General features: G+C 31.0%; 1 protein-coding gene across 1 annotated transcript; it reads right to left on the reverse strand.

Annotated features, from left to right (window-relative positions):
* Positions 1 to 15,602: 15,602 nt before the first annotated feature.
* Positions 15,603 to 22,083, reverse strand: LOC133665599 (leucine-rich repeat-containing protein 24-like). The gene is made up of 2 exons (XM_062081446.1): positions 20,917 to 22,083; positions 15,603 to 16,968 (listed from the first exon to the last, which is right to left on the reverse strand). The coding sequence occupies exons 1-2, from the start codon at positions 21,891 to 21,893 to the stop codon at positions 15,768 to 15,770; spliced, it is 2,178 nt and encodes a 725-aa protein (XP_061937430.1). The 5' UTR covers positions 21,894 to 22,083; the 3' UTR covers positions 15,603 to 15,767.
* Between the last annotated feature and the right edge of the window lie 220 nt (positions 22,084 to 22,303).

Raw genomic sequence — 22,303 nt, forward strand, 5'->3', positions numbered from 1 at the left:
TGATAGTGTATCTGTGAATTATAAATTAAATGTTAATATGCATATTATTTTCCATATCTTTTCCGTTAATTATTTCACTTTTTTTGCTTGACATCCAATTTAATAAAATCTTACTTTATAATATTTATAAAACATCCTTTTTCTGATATTGATGTTGTAATTGTGAAAAATACATATATTGCTTTTCACATTTTCCTCTATTTACTTTACTTAAATGTATTTATTCAGATAAAGACTTGATATTTGAGTTCAAGTTCGAAAATACCCCGATACTCAAGAATTTTATGCACTAGCATAAATGTGATGATGGTAGCAAGAGTTACAACTCAAATTCACGACGACGTTGATCAAAGAACATTTCCAGGTTGGAAACGAATTTCTATGCGATTTTAATGAATATCAAGGCGACAAACTGCAACGAGATTAAAGGCTCGCGAAGAAAACACGGGTTGGATCGATTTTGCCCGAGCACGGGCATCGCGTGGGAAGTTTCAACCGTGATGGCGGCACGCGCCGCTTTAATAATTCACCGCGTATCTCGCAAACACCAGGAAGCCGATGGACGAATCTCGTCCGACTGCGCGTTTAATCTCCATTTTCGACTCTGACGCGCGATCTGTATCCGCGTCAATCTGAAAAATAAGTTTTCACAGGCAGATTGGACATCTTTTCAACGTGCCATATTTTTCGACAAGACTTATCGACACGATGACTGCTTTACGACCGATCAATATTCGCGACATTTGATTGTATAATAATAAAATATATTTTAGATTGTTCTCATTGTTTTGTTCTATTTTTCTCGTCAATGTAAGATAATTTTAAAATTTGTCTATTTGTGAATTTATAGATATCAATCATCATATGAGTTTTAATCAAGAAATTTTTAAAATGAATTAAAATATTTTATATTTAATCATATGTTATATACTAAGTAAGTATTTTCCAATTATTACAATTAATAATATAAATTATTACAGTCAATAATAATTTAAAGTTTATTTATCTATGATTAAGTGATCCTTTTTGAATTATATTTTCTTATTGAAATCATTTTGTTAAACTACTATTTATTCGACAATTTTGAATCAGATTATGTTATTATTTCATATGACAATGAAGATAAAAAAAATAAAAATATAAAGATAAAATTTTCTATAGAAACAGATTTCAATTAAGCAGAAGATTTAAATTTATGTTTAAACCTTCTATCTCTTATCTTCACTTTCCCTGTAATCATCAGTGCATAAATTTAATAGAAAATTCAAACAAACTTCTAAGAAACTATACTACTGTTCCAATCAATATTTGTACCAATGTATGAAATTTAAAATATCCAAATTGGACAATCAATGTATTAAACAATAAAATCTTTCTAAATATATAGCATTAAAGTTGATACAATGTTCTACGCGAGTATATCTCATTGTACAACTATAATCGTGCATATATACATTCTTCCATTCTTCTGTGTATGGATTCTGTGTATACTGGAATAACAATGTTAGCAAATGGAATATGGAAATAAGGAATAATTTCAATAGACAAACTTACAACAGAACCACTCCAATGAAACGAATTCTATCTGTAACTGAATGAACCGCAATACCGCAATGGACTGCAATATTCCAATAGGACGGATTCAGAGGGATAATCTGCCAAACGATCAAAGTTTCATTGTGTTCGTTCAAGACAGTGTGTTTCACGAACCATACGATGACAATTCCAATGTAATCAAAAATATCTTAGGAGAACGTAAACACCGATTATACCCAACGAATTGCGTTAACCATTGATGAGATCTCTAGTGCAATAGAATATATTATACTAATCAATCTGATACTTTTGTCAATTCGCAGTAATGACATTTAAAAAAATAAAAATTATTTTATAATTGAATAAGTCAATTTATTATTATTATTTTTAAATATTCGTTCTCTTTTAAATTTTCTTTTAATCGATTAAATAAAAAACATATCGATTGAAATTTTTATTACTCATTGAATAATAATTAGCGTTAGTATAATAATAAGTTATATTTTAAAAAAATAAAGAAATGCCGATATTTTATTATAATATTGATTTCACTCCCTCTTTAAAATAATATATTCTTAATTGATTAATGAAAAATTACTTGTATAATTATACATGTATATGTTTAAAAAATTTCACATAATTGTTATTGGTATTATTCTTATATTCTTATATTATTGTTATAATTCTTATTGATTCGATAATACAATTTGTTAATTGAATTTACGTAAAATGTATGAAGACTAATCTTTGTAATTTAATTATAATTTAACAATTAAAAGTTATCAAAAAAATAATTGTATTATATACTAGATACTTTTAAACAAGACGATACATTCTCATCACTGTTATTGTATAATTACGTATTATAATTATTCGACCAATTTTCTCGTATTCTATAATCGTTTCAGCTTCAACATTTTCGTACGAGCTCGATATCCGAATCGAGAACAGATAAATCAAACTTGGTCTTTACATTACAGGCGGCCTTTGAAAACGATCTAAGGGATCGATAAGCAGATAAGCATATCTCGATTAAATTCTACTCATCGTAATTACATCGTGTCCTTTATCGAACCAAACCGATCCTTCATTAGACTGGAAATATATTTGAGAAATGGGTGGCAAGGAGCTGTTAATTCGTATCTCTATATTACGAGTTCCATATTAATTTGGCCGGTGAATTCGACAGCTCTCGAGTCGAGGCCGCTATGCGGTTAATGTTTAATTTCGATTATGCATCGATTTAATCAACACGGTCTCGTGACTACTCACCGAGGAATGGAAGCATAATTTCCATGATTGGAAATTAGAGAATCGGCTATTTGGAAAATTACATATTGGAAATAAGTGATTAATAGTAATTAATGACAAACATCTTTATATTATATATTGGATATTGGAAAAAATTGTAATTATAATTATAATTAAGTAATAGTGAATAAGTAATAAATAGGTAATAAATAAGTAATAAATAAGTAATAAATTAAATATATTTATAATTAAATGTCCTTTTAATTAATATTTTATTAAATTATAGACTATATTCGAGAAATATTCAAAGGATATTCTAAAATTTAATATCGTTCCTGTTTTTTTCAACACTAAAATTAAACTAAACTGGATTTCGATAACTAGTAGAATAAATATGAGAACTAAAGATTAAAAGATTATATTTATAAAACATTGGAAGAGAGTTAGAGATATAAATAATGATTTTTTTTTTGTATAAAAATTTATTTCGTGAAAATTCAATTAATTTGAATATTTTATTTTTAAATCCATTTTAACTTTTTTCGATATCTAATATTAAAAGGATGTAAAAATTCAATTTTGCTTTTTTTTTGTTTTCTATAAATAATTGTAAATTTAAACAGAAATTAATTTTATATAAATGTTGTACAAAAAAATATTTTTATTCAATTTATATTAACATTTGAAATAAGAAAATATACATACTATTATTGTTATATTTTAGGTATATAATACATATATAGTAAATCTTATATAACAAATATGATTATTTAAAAAGTAAGAGATTAATAACTTTTTAAATAGCTAAATAATTTATAATTTTTGCAAAAATTATATATATATATTTTTAAAATTATATTTTTAAAAAATAAATAAATACAATAAACTTTTTAGAATTTGCGTATCTAACATAATTAGATATTTTGTTTAATTAATTAATGAGATATCAAATAAAAAAAATTACTTTAAATAATATAAAATCAATTTGAAACTGAAATGAAGATATTTATTCTCAATTAAAGATATGTGAAAATAGAAGATTATAAAAATAAAAATACCTAATTATCAAGTAAAATAACATTTATTTATTTATTATTTTATATTAATTATTATATTAATTATATTATTAATTTATTTTTCAATTTAATATTATTGAAAATAGCATAAACAAAAGGCAATATAAAAATATTTAACTCGAATAAAAGTTTCTCTTGATAATATCCAATCCTACTATATTTCTGAGAATCATACTATTTTCATGAAAAATAATTCAAGTTAAATGATAGAGAAAGTAATGACGAATCTTTCTAATAAAATTAAACAACAATAACACAATATTAACACAATTTATCTTTCAAATAAAAAATTTTTAATATCATTTACCGTTATTCATTCAAAAAATATTATTAATAATATAATTAAATATTATTGAAAGTAAGATACAAACAAGACAATATAAAAATAATCCTAATATATGCTTCTTAAAATCATATGAAAAATAATATCTTTCATGAAAAATAATTCACATTAAACAATTCTATTCGTTATAAGCGAAGATTTAATGCTCTACCATTCACCATAGAGGAAATAATGGCGGAGGAGAAGCGACAGCTTGACGGTATTGTCGAAACGGTGAACCGTATTAGCGTCAAATAATTAAATCGTTGCGCGCCAATAACCATCGTTTATACCGGCTAATAATTATCACGGTCCGTTGCCACACTCATAACCTGTCGTTAATCGTTGGCGGACAAGCGCATGAAAATATTCAGCCGGTCCACAAGCGGAATCCTTTGTGTCCTACATTAAACTTCGGCGCCACGGTGTATGGGATGGGTATTGTTAAAAATAATGAATCACCGAATAGCGACGATTCATTATTCGCCACGAGCAATAATGTATGAAGCATGGCCGCGTCAACGCTCGTTACGCGTTGCATTCGAGCGTCGTGATAAAATCGGTTTGGCTCGTTAATGAATGAACACACGATGTTTCGTACGTCATGCGTGTGAATTTTTATCGATCAATTTATTATTCCACATTTTTTTGCAAATATTTAGATTCGCACTGTAGAGTGTTTGCACCGATTATTGTATTGATTGTTATACTCTATAATATTATTTTCGATGTTTTTCTTGCAATAAATGTTTTTCTCTATTGATAAGTTTATTTTTGCAAGATCAAATAATGATATTAAATTAATATATTAAATTGAGAATGATATTATAATGATATTAAATTAAGAATGAAAATATAAAAGAATGAAAAATATAAATTAAAAAGAATGTTCAAATAAATTTGTTTTAATTAGGAATTTTTACTGAATTTTATATTGAATAATATATACTATATCAGATACTATTTGTTTATCATAAAGTAAGGTTATGTTTTAAAATACTTTCCGAGTTTTAAAAGAAAAACCAGTACTGTACTAATTACTGTACTCTTTTTACTGAATATTATGCTTTGCGTAATACCGTATATTGTATTCTATACACCGTTTGCTTATCATAAAGAAAGGTTACGTTTAATCAAGAAGTTTTTTGCGAAAGATATAATAAGCGACGCATCAAACTTGATTCAATATGCAGCATATTAATAAACTTAATAATAAAATCTAACTTAAAATTGACTTTAGCTATTGGATCATTTAAAAAAAAAAAAGAATAAAAGTTTTAAATTTATTTTTAAAACTATTTTTAAAAAATTTTTTAAAATAATCATTAACGTATACAAATGTAATATACGTTTTTTATTTAATAAAAATAAAGTATTTCATTTTTTAAATTTTGTTTATTGGATATTTCTAATCATCAAAAACTTGAAAAATTGTTTTCCAAGTTAAAAAGAACAAATATCTTAGACTTTTAATTAAATTTAAGATTAATTATCTTTAATTTAATAATAATAAATAAATCATAAAGACATAGAAATTGGTATAAATATCTCAATTATTATAAAGAGCAGAGGCATATAGAGATTCAGAGAAACGCAAAACTTAAACCTGAGATAGAAGGCTAAGAGAGCTGGAATATACCGAAACCGGTTTCGGTAATAAGATTTAGGTTAATTTTGAATTCCAGGGCTGTTGTACGTGATAGGACGAAATGGCGGTCGTAAGACCCAAACGCCGTAGCTTGTATCGCGGAGTAACGCTATAGGCCTTTGCTAAAGGACTCGTCTGAGAGTCCAATCTCAAGAGGATGCAAGATTTCATTAGAAGCCAGTTCTGCGGTTTCTATTGCATCCATTATGATGTTAAATTTTACTAGCAGAGATTCAAATCGAAAGATAAAATTGCATCGAAAGATAAAATTAAGTGAAAGGCACTTTCTTGAAGAAAACTCGATGAAACATATTATATATTTTATATATTATATTTTATATAAAATCACGATAATATTATTATTAATAATAACGAAAAAATAACAACGCAAGTAACAAAAATTGAAATTTCAATAAATTTTTAAAAAAATTCCGCAGTGATATTGTTAAAAATTACAACTAGAATTTAAATTAAATATTAAATCATAAAATGAACAATACACATTACTTACGCTCATCTAATAGTATCTGTTTTTTTGTCAATAGAGGACTACTATGTACCCAGTTCTGTGGAACAACCCTTTCAAGACGACGCCACAAATCCTATCCTCCCTATCCTCTTCAACAAATACCATTACAGAGAGAAGTCGTCTGATACCTCTCCAAAATCTTTCGGAAACTCTATCCAAAATTGGACATCCCCATCGACATCCCCGTCAGCTTGGCGGAGGGATTAAATCGAAACAACGTAATACACGATAGAAGCCAATATGAGTTTGACGCGAGAATTCGATACGTATCGAAAACTAAAATCCACGAAGATCCTCGACTGAAGCAATGACTGAAAAAATGATTGCGAAACGATGTTCGTTCGACGAAAATAACAACTTTTATGCTACAGATGAGGTTCACGCAATTCACGTCACGCAAACGATAATCGAGACTACAAATAGTGATTATCCTGTTGGATCTGTGTCATAACAACCTCTTTCAACGCACCCTAGTTTATGAGGTTCGTTACGAAGTTCACAGTTAGGGAAGAAAAGTTTGATCGATGAGATTTCGTGCGCATCGAAATTGGATTGGTTCGTCAATGAAAAGATCAAAATTGTAATGAAAACTGATTGAGTTTAATCTTTCATTCTTCGTGTGCGATATTTAATTTTTATAAATTTAGTTTTTAAAGTATCATCAAAAGATTCTGAGGTATTAATTTTTCAATTTTTCAAAGGTAATTTTTAAATACTTTAACTACACTGTTAATTATATCATTTTTTTCTGTAATTTACAAATTTAATTCAAAATAAATACGTAAAATGATATTTATAATATAAATGAGCAAAATAAAAATTTTGAAATTGTGAATTCTTTAATATATTCCAAATTTAATTTAAATTTCTTTATCCAAATTATTTTTACATAAAAAAAAATTGACTAAGAAAAAATTCATAGAATTAATGAAAATAATATTTTTTGTATTATTTATGTGATATATTAAATTGTTGGATTTTAATAGTTTAAAATATAATATTTGTTTAACTATAAAAAATCATGAATGATAAAACAGACTTTTTTTATCTTCCTATGTTTCGTTTCACTCTAGTCAACCAATTCTGCAGGGATTTATGGAACTCGGAAAATCCCAAATAACCGTGGTCTCGTCGAACACGTTTCTACTGTATTCTCTCTCGCTTGTAACTCGTTTAAACTCGCTTTTCTGAACGTTCCAACGTCGTCCCCGAGGATGAGAATAATCTCCGTGGTTAGATTTTTCTACAAGATAATTCTCTCACCAGTGGGATACCAACAAATATCATTGTGACATCGTGACTGAACAAAACTATCCTATTTTTGTACAGAGTAGTTTAGTTTTATTTGTCGATGAAGAGATTGAAAAATCTATCTTTATTCTGTCATCAACTGATCGATGTTGAAATATTTTTTACAATGAATTTTAAAAACGATCTACAAATATTGAAATATGTTGCGATACATGTATCGATTCAAGCGATGAGTTTAAGTAAATAGCTCACACAATGATATTTCAATTTTCATGCTTGAGCTATTTTTTTAATAAATCGTTTTGAATCGATGCATACACGTATTTCATGAAAGAATAATGGTATACTTTATACAAATATGGAGAATTCTTGAGAATATTATTTATTATTTAATTCGACAGTTAATATCGCAATAATACAAATTAAAGTGAATTCTGAAAACATAATACGATATTTTTTAAGTCATTCCATTCAAGTTATGATCGCGACGCATAATTGGACTTTGATGATCGAATGAGAATCCAACATGATCGAATGAATCCAATAACGCTAAAGTTATTGACAAACACAATTGTGATTATTATTAATCATGAAAACTGGATTATTAATTAAGAATTTACAATTTAAAAGTAAATCACAAACTATCATCAATAATATTTTCCAATTCTAGTTATTCATGCTAATAATAATTTTGATCAACGTAACTTGAATTTATTTTACTTCGTAATATCGTTGCTCTATTACAAGTTGTGTTTTGCATTTCGATCCGCTTTTGAGTCACAGCCACCTGTTGTTCGTTGCAAAAAAATGGAACCGGGAAATTCTCTCCCTTTCTCGTGCATATGTGAACGTTCAATATTTTCTAGGCAAAGTTTGATGCTGGTTCTGCGAAAATATCCCGTGAGAAATGTAATGGCTGAAAGTTGGTTTTGGTATGAAAATGAAAAAAAAAAAAAAGAAAAAAAAGGGAAAAAGAACCTACGAGCCAAATAGAAATTTAAAATTTGAAATGTTTGCCTAATATCTCGTCAGAAGCGAAATTGGGAAAAGGTAGAACGAACGATAAAATGAGGAGAATGTCCGAAAATAGGAAATTAAATTCCATGAAATATAAACGAGCGAAATTTCACTCTATACAATAGAGACTCGAGGTCGAAAGAAATCTCTCTCCATCCATTCTCTTTCCTTTTTTCCCTTTCCTCTTTTCCCTTGATTGTCGCGTTACGAACAATAAATTCATCCTCGATTATCGGAGATCGAACGATTTTCATGATTTCATGAATTATAATACGCGATAAAAACTTTACAAAAAAAAAAAAAAAAGAAAAGAAAAAAAATAATTTGGAGAACGTATAACAGATTCATCTCACGCAACATCGAGGCGGAAAAATCAAGAGAATCCGCGATAAGAGCTCTCACGAACGCATTGCGCGTTGCAATAGAGTGGAAAAAGAAGAAAAAAAGAATTGAAAAATAGAGGGATGAAAGACGAGAGACGAGAGTGGAAAATAGCGAGATACAACACACGCTCTTGATATAAACGGGGACAGGAAAACGAGACGTGGTCCTGGAAAGATCGTAAACCTAATTCCGTGCATGGGGCGTGTCAAATAATCTGGACCGTGTCATAACTCAAAAGCGGCCCTCTCGCAGTTGTGAATTACGGCTTGTCCGTGGCTGGGCAGCGGCGATTTTTTCTCCTGAAAATTTTATTGCCGTTCTGCGTGCACAGCGTACGGATGCAAATTATTACGTTTGATATATCGTCGGGAAATTCTCTATCGAGACTTTCATCCAGAATCTCTTTCCTTTTTTTTTTCGATCGTTCAACCAGCCGATAAACGTGATTTGACGCTGGCAATTTATTTGATGGTTTGTGAACGCATCAAAAAGGAAGCGTGGAGAACATGGAGATGAAAAATGGTTGAACACGAATTCTTTCTATGACTGCGATTCAGAGATGATGGTAAACTAATTCGCTTGTGGAGTTGTTAGAGATAGGAAAAATGTGATGATGACGTACAACTAGTGAGAGATATTAAAGGAAGAACAGATTAAAATCGTTATACAATATATTTCGTGAACGTATGTAGACCGTAGATTATAACCAATGTTATAATTTTTTTCGTAAAATCCTTTTAGAAAAATTTCTTGATAATCCTAATTATAACCAAAAATTAAATTGATGTAATTAATATCGTGATTCATGTCATAACCATATAATTATATTATTATATTATATTTTATTATTGTATTGTATTATTTTAAAGTTAGGTTAGTTTAGAAGTGCAACCAAACGTAACAATAATAGTCATAAACGTTTTGTAATTGTAATTGTCTTCAAATTCGAATTTCGAATGTTTGAAAAGTCAAAGTCAAGTCAAGCCAAATTAAGCCAACCATTGTTGCGTTTCTAAGCTAATCTAACCTTAGATTCTACAATACAATATAATATCTTTTATTTCTTGTTCAAAATTTTTAAAAATTTGTATGATATCCTTGCTTATAAGTTATATTTTGAATAGAGATATAGATTTGGAATTTGTATTTTAAAACATAGATAAAAACCATATTCGAGAGAGAGCACGAGGAATGAGATCTGGCAGTGTTGTATCGAAATACTGTTAAAGACTTATACATAATTAAAAATAGAGAAAACATAACTCTGTAGAATTTCTGATGAGTAATAGTGAGAAAACAAGTTTATTGGTGAAGATTTAATATTAAGTGAGTATAGTATGTTTATATTAGTACGATGATTCTAATTAATATATATCAAATCATAGTTTGTTCGCTGCATATCCATTATATTCATTATATTCAATTTTATCATCAGTATTTATAAACATAAATATAAAATTTATGTAACTTGTTTATTGTTCGAATATTTTTGCAATGAATTTTTATTATTTTAATGCCTATTATGCAAGAAATTGTGTTAAAAAATAATTAAAAAACTTTTTGTGTTAAAAATTATTAAACCCAATAATAGTTATAAACCTAAGTTTTTATATATCGTGCTAAATATTAATCAAAATATTAAGAGTTATTATAGGCATATAATTTGCAGACATGAAAGAATTATAAGAATTAGTATTAATTTTTACATATTTTTTTTTCTTATAAGCTATTCTTTTGGTTTCTATTTATTTATAATTATTTAAATATCGAATTAAAGAAGAAAATGAGTTTAGATTGATTTTCTTTAATATATTCAGTCTGGATCACTTGAAACTTTTTTATTAATCATTGATAAATGTCATTTCAATTATATAGTAATTATGTAAAATTAATATTATATCTTAGAATTTCAAATAAAAAAAATGACTTAACTAAATATGTTCTATCATCCATTTCTTTATTTTAATATTCAAAGAATTATTTTGATAATAAAGTCTAATTTTGCTAATAGTTATTATGTTTTATCACTTTTTTATTACATAATCCAACACATTTGTCACATAATTATATGGAGATTCAAGTTTTTATAACAATATAATTTTTAAGAATATATCTTATTGTTCATTATATGAATTAGCAGTTCTCAATCTTTAAAAAAAATGCGTACCGCCAAAATTAAAAAATTTATTATGCACAATTTATTATTTATTATTATTATATAAAAGATAAGTATTTAATTTAAAAAATAATACAATCATTGATCTCTGAAAGAGGATTTTGTGATATTTGATAACTATAGTTTGAAATTAAGATCATGCATTTAAATTGAAAATAAATTTTTGACAAAATTGAAAAAATTTTAAAAAATATTTATACATTACATTACACAAATTATATTATACATATATATTTGAATCTAATTCGATATATTATTTAAAACAGAAATATTTAGAACAGACAGCTTGAGATTTTTCATTTCATAGATTGAGAAATTCTGTTATATATCCATATATTATAATTCTGAACGATATTTCATTCTTATCTTTGTTTCTTCCTAATGAATAATTTATAGTCCTTTGCATTCCAATTGTATTCCTTTTTCAACAGCCATTTGGACTGAACATGTTAATATTTCGAGTTTAATGATTTAAATTGATGCCAATGTCTAAAAATTCTATTAATCCAACAATGATTTTAATTTGATTTTCTTTGTATAATTTAGAGCATCTTTACACTGAAATGAATATCAAAACAAAACTTCGTTTCTCATTTTGAATTCTGCAATACTGATCCCAAATATCATTTCCTATTGTCACATCTAACTAAGTTTTCTCGATCCTTTCATGAATCACCCTGATACCCTGTAAAACATCGCTAACACTGATTCAAACTTGAATGCGTGTTTATACGTATATCGTGTCCCATATGAGTATATGGATACGTATGCATGTTACGATTCGAGGATTTCTCGTCGATGAGATGAGGAGAATCTTTTGAGGGAGCGACGTATCGAACGAAAAATTCGAGAGAATTATAGAATTTGTCATGGGGGAGCTCAGAAGAATTTGAAGCGTTTCACGCTCGATGCGCTCGCCATTTTTGTGGCGAATCGCGCGATGAATCTCGCGCTTCGAGGAAACTATGGAGGCACACGTGGAGGAGATTCGATTCTTAGCAGACCATAAAGCAAACACACCGTGAATCAACTGATGATTGACAAGGTAGAAACGAGAGGCAGAGGCAGTTGCGTTCACGATCTTTTAGAATCGACCATTGATTGCTTTTTTTTTTCCGTGTTTCGTTCCATTCGACTCTGAGATTATCTGCACATCCCCCTTCGGCCGCCGCATCCGGCAGTTCCATTTTTGCTTATCGTAATTCATAATCCTAATATGCTATATTAACGGTTTTTTTTCTTTTATTAAACGCTTGGTCATCGCGCATCTCCGTTACGCGCGATGGAGAAGATGGTTCCTTTAAGGAACGGTGGATTTTCGTTTAGTACCTAGATAAATCGGCCTTTATTTCGCTTGGCCAATGTACAGTTTGCTTCGCGATACACGGTAAGATATATTCTTGAAAACAATTCTTTGAAATTTTCTTTTTTTTTAAAGATGAATCGTGATGAAAAATTTTATTTCTTTATTATTAAATTTTTTTTCTTCAATTATTTCTTTTAATTATATTGTTTATATTTTCTTAATAATTAATCAGCAGCAGAATTCGATTAAACTCTGATTGCAAATTCTTTTAGGAGAAATTCAGATTTAAGATATTCTGAAACTATCAATAATAATATTTTCAAGTCATCTCATCCAAATATTAACCGCGATCAATGTAGCTTGACTTTGATGATTGAATGGAAATTAATAGATTACATTAACAAAAATTTATTATTATTATTATTAACGAATATTGACTGTTGCTGATCATTAGTTGTGTTACATAATTCGGCCTAAGGTAATTTAAGGTATTTCGAATTTAATAGGTTTATTGAAATTAGTATTTGAAATAGTTTTGTTGAAATAAAATAATATAGTGATATATTTTTAGATACATTTATGGAAAAGGAAATATTAAGAAAATATTTATTTGAAACAATATTTTTAGATTATATGTTTAGATTTAAATTGATTTTGATTTAAAATTATTGTTTGCGATTATTATTTAACAAAGAGAAAGACATATGTTATTTCGATTAAGAGACGAAATTTTTAATAGATATTAATTAATCAATTATTTTCGCAAAGAATTTTAAGATATGATTAAAATAGAATTTCACTAATATTTATTTCAATTAATAATTTCAAACTTGTGTTGAATAAATATACAATTCAAATACTATATATTTATAAATCAAACAAGGATCCGAAATTATATTTTATTTAATGTAATATTTAATTAAATTTTTCTTTATTTCAAGAATTATTTATCCAAAACTATTTTCAAACACCAAACAGTAATATACCATTATTTTATATTTCCCAAATGTGATCAATATTTAACGATGGAATGACAGCCAATGAATCCTATATACCAAAACTCATCGACTCTTAACAACGTTTTCACGTTAATGAAAAGTTAGCCTAATTACCTAATTCGTATTCAACGAGTATCGCGAAGCGGTTCGATCGAACTCTTAAAACTCAGTTACACGACGATTACGTATATTCGATAACGAATACAGAGTGAGGAGACAGTAGCGGCTGATTGGTCGCATGTCTTAGAGGCTCGTCTTAGACACCCTTAAAAAATATCTACTCTTGCTTATCCAAGTATTTCGATCAACCCTCCACGTATTTATATCTATTCGTATAAGTGTATTTGTATGTATATTTATATATAATATATCATTCCCTGTTGGGGGAATATTCATGTACTGTGCAGACATGACAAGTTGACTAGGCAAAGAAAACACGGATCTGACATTCCAATAGACCCGGGCACGTTCATAAAAATAGGCACGAATATTGGCCGAAAGTCACCTAGCCAATTCGTCATTTTTACAGTATACGTTTGTGTTTGTATATGTCTGTGTAAATTGATGTACGAATTTATACATATATATCATGTACGGTTCATAACAGTTCTGTACATCGGGCTAGGCAACGCCCACGATGGCTCTCTCTCTCCCTTTCTCTCTCTTTTTCTCTCTCTCTTTCTCTCTAATTTCAGCCATCTCGTAAACTCACCAGTCTTAAACACCGAGTTAACATTATTATCACTACGGCAGAATTGCTTAACTTTCCGTGACAAAGAGTTCGTTTCTCGCGAAACCGGCGAGCAATAAACGATAATAATAATCGGTTAGCCTAAAAAAAGGAAGAGTAACCGGGGAGAAGAAGTGTGGAAGATGTGGTTGGGTGATCCGGATGAAAGTATGAACTTGAGCAGATATTGAACGAGTCTTGTACAAACTCGTAAACGTATTCTCGTTTCCTCCTCTCCTCGTTCTTCTTTGTTCTCGTCTTACCGCTTTCAGTTGAAACGAGTCCGTATTCTACGGATTTGCATCTTATTTTTTAGATGAAAGACGTACATTTCACCGACGCAAAGAATTTATCTTTGTTAGCAAAAGGATATTCTTAAGGTTTTAAGAGTGATACTCCATTTTGTACCCGTTTCACTTCTTCTTCCACTTTTTCTTCACTTCTTTCACTAAATTCTTTTCGTTTTCACTTAGACGCGCACTAGCCTCTTATGTATATACACTATTTCACTCAACTATTTCATTTACGCACGATCAAACATGTGATTTTTGCATAGTCGATTTCACTGTTACTGATCGAGCAAATTATCTTTTCACCCCAGGAATATTTCCAATTTGCATCAGGATCCAAGTGATAGACAGATCGTAATAACACGAGCGCAAACGGCCACGTGGACAGATTTGATTCGATCGAACTCCAATCCGATTTTCAAAATTCCACCCACGTGACGGTTTGTTTGCGTTCCTATAAGCTCTTCGAAAATTCAATTTCTTTCCACGTATTCCGGAAAATTCCATTACATGGCGAGGTTTCGCGACACATACTTTTCGAAAGTATATTTAAAAATTCCCTCATTCGCAGATCCATGTCGATTATTTTCTCACTTCACAAAAATGGGTGGCTTCTTTTCTTATTTCGTGGATCTCTCATGGCTAATCGAATTCGTACAATCTCGAGAGAAAGTTTCTCGACTTGAATTTTCGAGCGCGAAACGGAAAAGGAAAATGCACATTGTGGCATGAAAAATATGTTTCCAAATTCGAACAATCCCTTATTTGTTCAACGAGAAAGAGAACTTGATTAACTGTTCTTTCCTTCACACATCTGTCTTTGACAAGAAATTATTATTCGTGGAACACATGATCCGGAAAGCCACTTGATCAATCCATTACGCGCTTTGTTCCTGCTCAATTTAGAATCTCATATCTATTCTCTTGGATGAGAGGATCTTGTCGTTCTCTCCCAGGCTTTTTGTTCCACCATCCGTGTCCATATTTTCTTGAGATTAATTCGTCCGAAACCTATATGTATATCGATAGTTCCTTCCTTGTTTCACGTATGCACGAAAGATCGCTTTCTCCTCATTTCTCTCTCTCTCTCTCTCTCTCTCTCTCTCTCTCTCTCTCTCTCTCTCTCGAGAACGACGATAATCCTGAAATTGAGCCATCAAACGATCCGACCAGTCATCTCCACGCTTCATCCGAACTTCCACCCACTATTCTCAATCTCGTTTCAATCTCCAATCCTCAGCCCTAGTTAAAACTTAGACATCCATAGCGTCCCCGACGTAGCCCTCGTCAGGGCTTTCCGGATGATGAGGTGGCTGAAGGTCCTCCGCTCTGGCGGCCGCGGCCGCGGCAGCCTCTCGAGCAGTTTTGCTTAACAGTGATCTAGGCGAAAGCGGCGTGGTCTCGCCCCTGTACGCGGCTGGTGGCGAAGGGATGAACGGCACCTCGGGGAACACGGCGACCGGGGACACCGGGGAAACTGGCAGCTGTTGTTGGATCGGTTGTTCGACCGGTTGAATTGGCTGCGGCTGCTGCTGCTGGGCCGGATAAGGATATCCCTCCGCTGTGTATCTGGTGTCAGTTCTGGGGAGGACAGGATCGTATCCCGGCGATCTAGCCAAGAACTCCGCCTCCCTCGAATACCTGGCCGGTGGTGCGACAGCGGTGCCCTCTACCGGCATTCTTTGCCTCAAGCGAGGCAGCGTGCTCGCCGCGCTGAACGGGATTTTGGGTAGGCCGAAGTTGAGCGGGTAACCATCTTGATCGAGATAACTAAGCTGGGGGATGTTGGATGGGCGCAGGTCGGGTTGCAGCGGATATCCGGAGTCGTATTCCAGAATTTGTCTCTCGCCCGGTTGGTGTCGATACAATTGGCCATATCCCACGTCGGTCGTCTCCGGGACCTCGTTTATCAGATCGGGTTCGGTCAGATACTTCGACACCGGGCTGCAATAAGGCTCTTCCACGTTCCTATGCTCCCTACGCTCAAGAGTCGCGGCTCTGCTCATCTCTCGTTCAGTATACGAAACCATCTGCTGGTGCTCAAGCCCGATCAGGCTACCGTTACCTTTTCTGCAAGGCAAACTAGTTGTCGTGTCTTTGGTAATAGGCATGACAGATTTGTTCTGCGAGACCAAGGCTTTCGAGTTTCTCTTGCGGTCGCGGCGACGTTTGCGAACGCAGAACACTATGCTACCTATAAGGGAGGCGAGAGCGAACAGGGTGCCCACAAGGGCGCCCGCAGCAACGGCGACCACGTAGCCCGACCTCGAGTGATCATTGGGCGGTCCCACCGTTATTCTCTCCTGGAACAATACTCGCAGCGATAGATTCGCCTCGGCTGAGCCCGCCCCGTTCTCGGCTATGCACGTGTACGTTCCCTCGTTCAGAGTCTCGACGGAGTATAGAAGAAGAGCGCTGCTCATATTCGTTCCACCACGCTGCCTGTAGACATACCTGTAACGAGATCGTGGAATTTGATCGAAAACGTGAAAGCAGGGGTTTATATATATAATAAAATGGAAGTTAATCTTTCGCCGTGATTGAATTTCGTTCCAAAGACGGTCCGTATAATTTGAAATCAGAATCGTGTACCAATCGTTAACAATGGCTTTCTTTGCCTTCCGCTGGATTGGAACGGGAATTCCGGCGTTAAATTCCGTGATAGGGGATTTTTATCCGCTTTTAACGGCTTGCCGCGATGGTGAATGACCTCAAAGGTTCCTCTCGGGAGTATCGGCAACGTACCCACTTAATTCGAGACGAGATTCATTAAATGCTCGCGCTTTTGAAAACTGTACGCAAGCTTCGTACAACCGTTCTTTGAGCCGCATTCCATGTTCGACTTTAATTTCTATCTTTTAATCTTTCGTTCTCGATATTGCGCAATACTAAGTAGATATAGAACGAGTCTCGCAATACGATCGCTTCAAATAACTCGTAAATTAGTTGTTGCGTGGGAAAATGTTTCAGAAGTTATTAACTTCTTTGTAAGTGGGTATATAGAAGATATATGAGTGTGAAACTTTTTAAATGGTTTTTAAATAGAAATGTATATATATTTTTTAAATATATTAATCGATATAGACTGTTATTTTCTATGTAAAATTACAAAACAATTTGTATTAAAATAGTTTTAATGTCACAACGATAAATGCAGCAAAACTTATAAACAAATTCAGGCTTGAACATTTTAAGAATTTTTTTAAATAACATTAACTCTAATTATATTTTAAAATTAATTAAGAAATAATTAAGTTTCGAAATGTCATAAATAAAATATAAAATTTCAAATGAAATAATATTTAATAAGAAATATTTCATGGGAAAAGTAAATAAATATATTCTCAATTAAATAGTTTTAATTAATATTTTATGAAATAAATTACTTGATTTCGATGAAAATAACTAATTTCTTAATGTATATTATTTATTTTTTTATCTCGTTCTTACCCCCCTTTTTAATTGTCCAATTAAAATACATTTTACTTATCAAACAATACAAAGCGTTATTTCAAATAATCATTTTTAAATTATCATTTAAATTAAGTTTCGCTCCCTGATAAAATCTATCTTCTCTTACTATTATTTTATATAAATTCGTAAATTATATACTTGAAATATTTCATTTTTCTTTTCTATTCATTAAAACGTTATGCAAGTCGAATTATTAACGAAGTAGAAATTTCTTTAATAGTTATATCAACTTCGTATGATGCGTCATCGGACAGTTAAAATCTTTGAAACGTTGAAAAATTCATGCGAACAAATCTTTGAAATTTCATTGAGATGTCGGTAAAAATTGTCGATTCTCGCTTGCGCCACCAGCGGTGGCGTCGTTAATTAGAATACTTTCGTGATTAACGACCATGACGGGCGTCTTTCGGAAGAGCTCAGACGAAATTTGACGCGAAAACGAACGAACAATTGCAGCAAAGTTTGTTCGGAATGCAATTTTCGCCAACGATCTCGATAATAAGGCTGCCGATTGATTTCTTTTCAAATTTTGTCGATGTGTTATTTTCTTATGAATTTTAATAAAATATCTTTCGAACATTTTTTTATGACGTATTATATAGCGATTCATAATAGAAAGTATTCGAGACAAATATATGTGACTTGATATGTTAGATTTAAAAGTTCTAAAAAAACTGTTTGTAATTAATACACGATAGAATGAATATTAAAATTTTATGCTAATTTTTAGCAAGATATCAATTTAACAAAGTAAAGTGGATCATTATATAATTTCAATGTTCTTTTTCGTTTTTTTAAAATATTAATTTGTGATGATACGAAATATAGGAAAATTTTAAATATGTCTATAAAATTTAGATTTTAGTGCTCTCTATAAAAAAATATTTCCAGGTAAAGTCATATTTAAAACATGAAAAAATGCTAAAACTTTGAGGATAAATTTTAAAAGAGGGAAAATTTTTTTTTAAAAAGAATATTCTATATATGTATAATCCATTATACGAACTTCTATTAAAATATAGATTTTTTGTTTTATACACTTTTCTGTAAGATAATATTCAAATACTTTTGCGATTATATATAAAATAGGAAATATAAAAATTTAGAATATATAATATTACATATATAATATTGAAAAAGAAACTAAGAAAATTAATATAACGTAATTTACCGTTTTTTGAAAGCTGGTATTTAATATTTATCTCAAAAATATAAATTAAATTAAAATATAATTAGAGGATATGTTTTCTGTTCTTTCTTTTTATAAAAAAATATATGTCATTTAAATATATTTGCAATTATTAGATATTAAAATATAAAATATTTAGTAATTTATGTAAATGAAAAAAAATTTTTATAAAAATTTTTATAAAAATAAATAAGAATAAAGATTGAAATAAAGATTCATTTCATCCTTTAAATATTATAATATAATACATTTTCAATATTTTATTATCTTATTATAAATATATTACATATATATCTTATATATTTTTAATCATTTAAATTTTACATAAAATTTTACAATCCAATAATTACAATATTTGAAAAGATTGCAGTAAATTTGAAAAAAATTTAGAAAATTAATACTATCTATATATTAGTTTACCTACAAATTTAACTTAATTCAAATCTACGCTAAATGACCAGATATTTCAATATTTTTATTTTTTTCTAAAAATCATGAGGAAGAAATAAAATTATTCAATTATTAATTTTTTTTATTAATATTTATTAATTTTTTATCACATTTTATACATCAATGAAAACAGTTTATAAATCTTTTATTTATTTTATTTATTTATTATTTTTTTTTATATATTATTTTTACTTTGATATATTACATATTTCGTATTTCATGTATAGGTACGTCAAAACAAAAGTAATGAAAGGTTTTATTTAAATTCATGAGAAAGTAACACATCGACAGGTTGAGATATTTATCGACATTTTATTTAGGTTGCAAACGATCCTATACGAGAGCCATTTATCATACTTCTATCGACAAGAAGAAGTAGCCAGGATTGTATTTCCGTAGGAAATTTTAATATTCTTCATGGTTCGCCAATTCGACCGTTATTGTTATCGTTTCGTCCATAATATAATATTCGGAATGAATATTCAGATTGTTTAACGGAAATATTATTTCAGTGGATATCGTATTTTGATGTATTGATTTCATATTAAGAATATTTATTTATCTTAAGAATTTGAAAGTTGTTCAAAACAAAATATTATTGGAATATATTGAATTATTGAAATAATTTAATTCAATGTAAATGATATGTATTGAATAAAAAATAAAATATTAAATTATGATAAAATAATATTTTTCAATCTTTTTTTTAAGCTATGGTATTCTTCTATAATGTGTCAATGCTTGTAAATTCTGCATAAAAGATGAATTTTTCACAATTAAAAAAAATTAATACAATTTTTTGTGTGAAGTAATTAAAAAAAATCATTAAAAATGAAAACAAGTTGAGAATCGAATTGTCGAATGAATTTAAGAATGTATATAAAAATTTTAAGTTCTACTTCAGTGTCAAACTGTGATGGAAAATTGTCAAAATTAATGATTTAAATGATATAAATAATTATGAATTTGATCTAAATGAGTGATCTAAATGAATCAAATTTTATTCCTCAAAAACTATGACTCAAATTTTATTCCTTTAAATGGTTCAATTTTATTATTAATAATTAATTTTATTATTAATAATTTTAATCGAAGGAAAGAGAATAGGATAATGTGAACATGATAAATGAAATTAAAAGTAATGATAGAAAATAATGATTTTTAGAATTTTAGTCAAAATGCAAGATACTATAAAACACTATAAAACATTCTCACATTCCCTTATCTTCTTCCCCTTACCGTCTAATGCAAGTAGTTTCGAGACAAAATATTCCACGGAATATACTCACCGAGGATAAGCTGAAGACGAAGCAGAATCGTTCTCGTTCTGTAGTTCACACAACTCTCCGTTAAACCACCAGGTGAGTTTGGCAGCTGGCACAGCGTAGACGTCGCACTTGAGAGTGACATTGTCTCCTTCGTAGGCTTCGATCTGATCCTGGAGCTCGATCTGCGGCAGGCAAGCGAGCTCGTTCAACTTCACCTCCTTGATCTGTTTACCTCGAAGTTTCGGTGGAGAGTCGCAGACTGGCTCAGACTCTTGAGGGGCAGCGGGTGCCGACTCCTTGAGCCAAACCTGGGTAGCCTGCAGACGACAATCGCACAGCCAGGGATTGTTGTGCAGCGTGAGACCCCTAAGGCTACCTCCTAGAGGCAACGTGAGATCGGGTACCCGGGTCAACCGATTGCCATCTAGTCGCAACCACTCGAGTTGGTGTAGGCCGTCGAACGCTCCCTGCTCCACGTTCTCTATTCGACACTGGCTCAGTTCCAGATTGGTCAGATGGACCAGATGCTGGAACGCTCCTCGACGGATCTCCCTTACAGGGTTCCCGTTTAGCAACAATTTCATCAGATTCGAGTAGGATGGAAAGGTTTCGCTCGGTATCTCCTCGATCAGGTTCTCAGAGAGGTCCAACTCAACCAGACCCACCAGACCGACGAAGGCTCTCGACGCAATACGACTGATGTGCGATCTACCCAGGTAGAGTCTCTGCAGATTGATCAGACCCAGAGCGTGAAAGCACTCTGGAAGTAGACTGACCAGATGATTGTTCGACAGATCTAACACCTGAGTCTCTTCCCTGGCACCCTGGGGCAGCCCCTTCAGGTCCCTGTTGGCGCACTCCACCCACTCTTTACCGCTTTTCCATTTGCACGTGCACATGCTCGGGCAGCCCTCCACCAATGAGGACGTCCATGATAACAGCATCATCGTGCCTAGAAGTGTCCCTCTCCACCACCATGCTCGTATGCTCGAGCACATGGTGCGTTCCGTTTCCCCGAGATCTTCCTTTCTATCTCATCTTATGTACTCGATCTCGTTTCACGCTTTTATCTCGTGCGCGAGCTTTCACCTCAGCTTTCTCTCGCCTGCAGCATCTTTGAGATCTTCTTGAGCTCGAGGATGGGATAGGTGGTCTCTCGATGAGCACGTCAGGTTTTTCTCCGATTCCCACCCTGAAACAATAATGTTCGATTGACTTTAGTACTAGAATCTATTAGTAGATTTCTTCTAAACGAACGAACGTTTTTAAGGAAAAGAGAAAAATTCGATCGAGTTTTTATGTTTTTCATTCCCTGTAATTTGATTTCTTAAGTGTTTTAAAAAAAATCTGAAAAAATTTTGAGATATTTATTCATAGGTTCTTAATTTATTATATAAGTGATATTTTA

The sequence above is a fragment of the Apis cerana genome, linkage group LG11 (genome assembly GCF_029169275.1).
Source record: "Apis cerana isolate GH-2021 linkage group LG11, AcerK_1.0, whole genome shotgun sequence".
In the NCBI taxonomy this organism is placed as follows: Eukaryota; Metazoa; Arthropoda; class Insecta; order Hymenoptera; family Apidae; genus Apis; species Apis cerana.